The 500-nt window shown below is 44.8% G+C and overlaps 1 protein-coding gene across 1 annotated transcript; it reads left to right on the top strand.

Moving 5' to 3' along the window:
* Nucleotides 1–3: 3 nt before the first annotated feature.
* Nucleotides 4–457, top strand: LOC107682173 (glyceraldehyde-3-phosphate dehydrogenase-like; the record flags this gene model as incomplete). Its single annotated transcript, XM_016478509.1, has 3 exons — nt 4–83; nt 169–259; nt 342–457. Coding segments are annotated over 3 exons (287 nt in total), but the record flags the coding sequence as incomplete, so codon positions are not given.
* Nucleotides 458–500: the final 43 nt, after the last annotated feature.

The raw sequence follows: 500 nt of genomic DNA, 5'->3' as shown, positions 1-500 counted from the left end.
ACCCATGGAAAGTACAAGGGTGAGGTTAAGGCTGAAGGCGGCAAGTTGGTCATTGATGGTCACGCTATCACCGTCTTCAGCGAGTGAGTGCTTTCCATACAAACATTGTGTTGTATTCAGTGCTGCGCATTGAAATGTGCTCTGATCTCCCCATCTGTATCCACACAGGAGGGATCCAGCCAACATTAAATGGGGTGATGCAGGTGCTGATTATGTTGTGGAGTCTACTGGTGTCTTCACCACCATTGAGAAGGCTTCTGTATGTAGTCATAGTCATTACCTTAGACATAAACGCTACTGTTTATTTCTTGTGTTTGAACCTTTGCTTTCTCTCCTACTAGGCTCACCTTAAGGGTGGTGCCAAGAGGGTCATCATCTCTGCACCCAGTGCAGATGCCCCTATGTTTGTCATGGGTGTCAACCACGAGAAATATGATAATTCCCTTAAAGTTGTCAGGTAAGGATATACATTTGTATGGGGGGAATACTTCTGTTTTTTT

This window comes from Sinocyclocheilus anshuiensis, unplaced genomic scaffold (assembly GCF_001515605.1).
Source record: "Sinocyclocheilus anshuiensis isolate Anshui unplaced genomic scaffold, SAMN03320099.WGS_v1.1 C31773559, whole genome shotgun sequence".
Taxonomy (NCBI): Eukaryota; Metazoa; Chordata; class Actinopteri; order Cypriniformes; family Cyprinidae; genus Sinocyclocheilus; species Sinocyclocheilus anshuiensis.
Note: the sequence above shows the minus strand (reverse complement) of the source record. Positions and strands in the feature narration are given on the sequence as shown.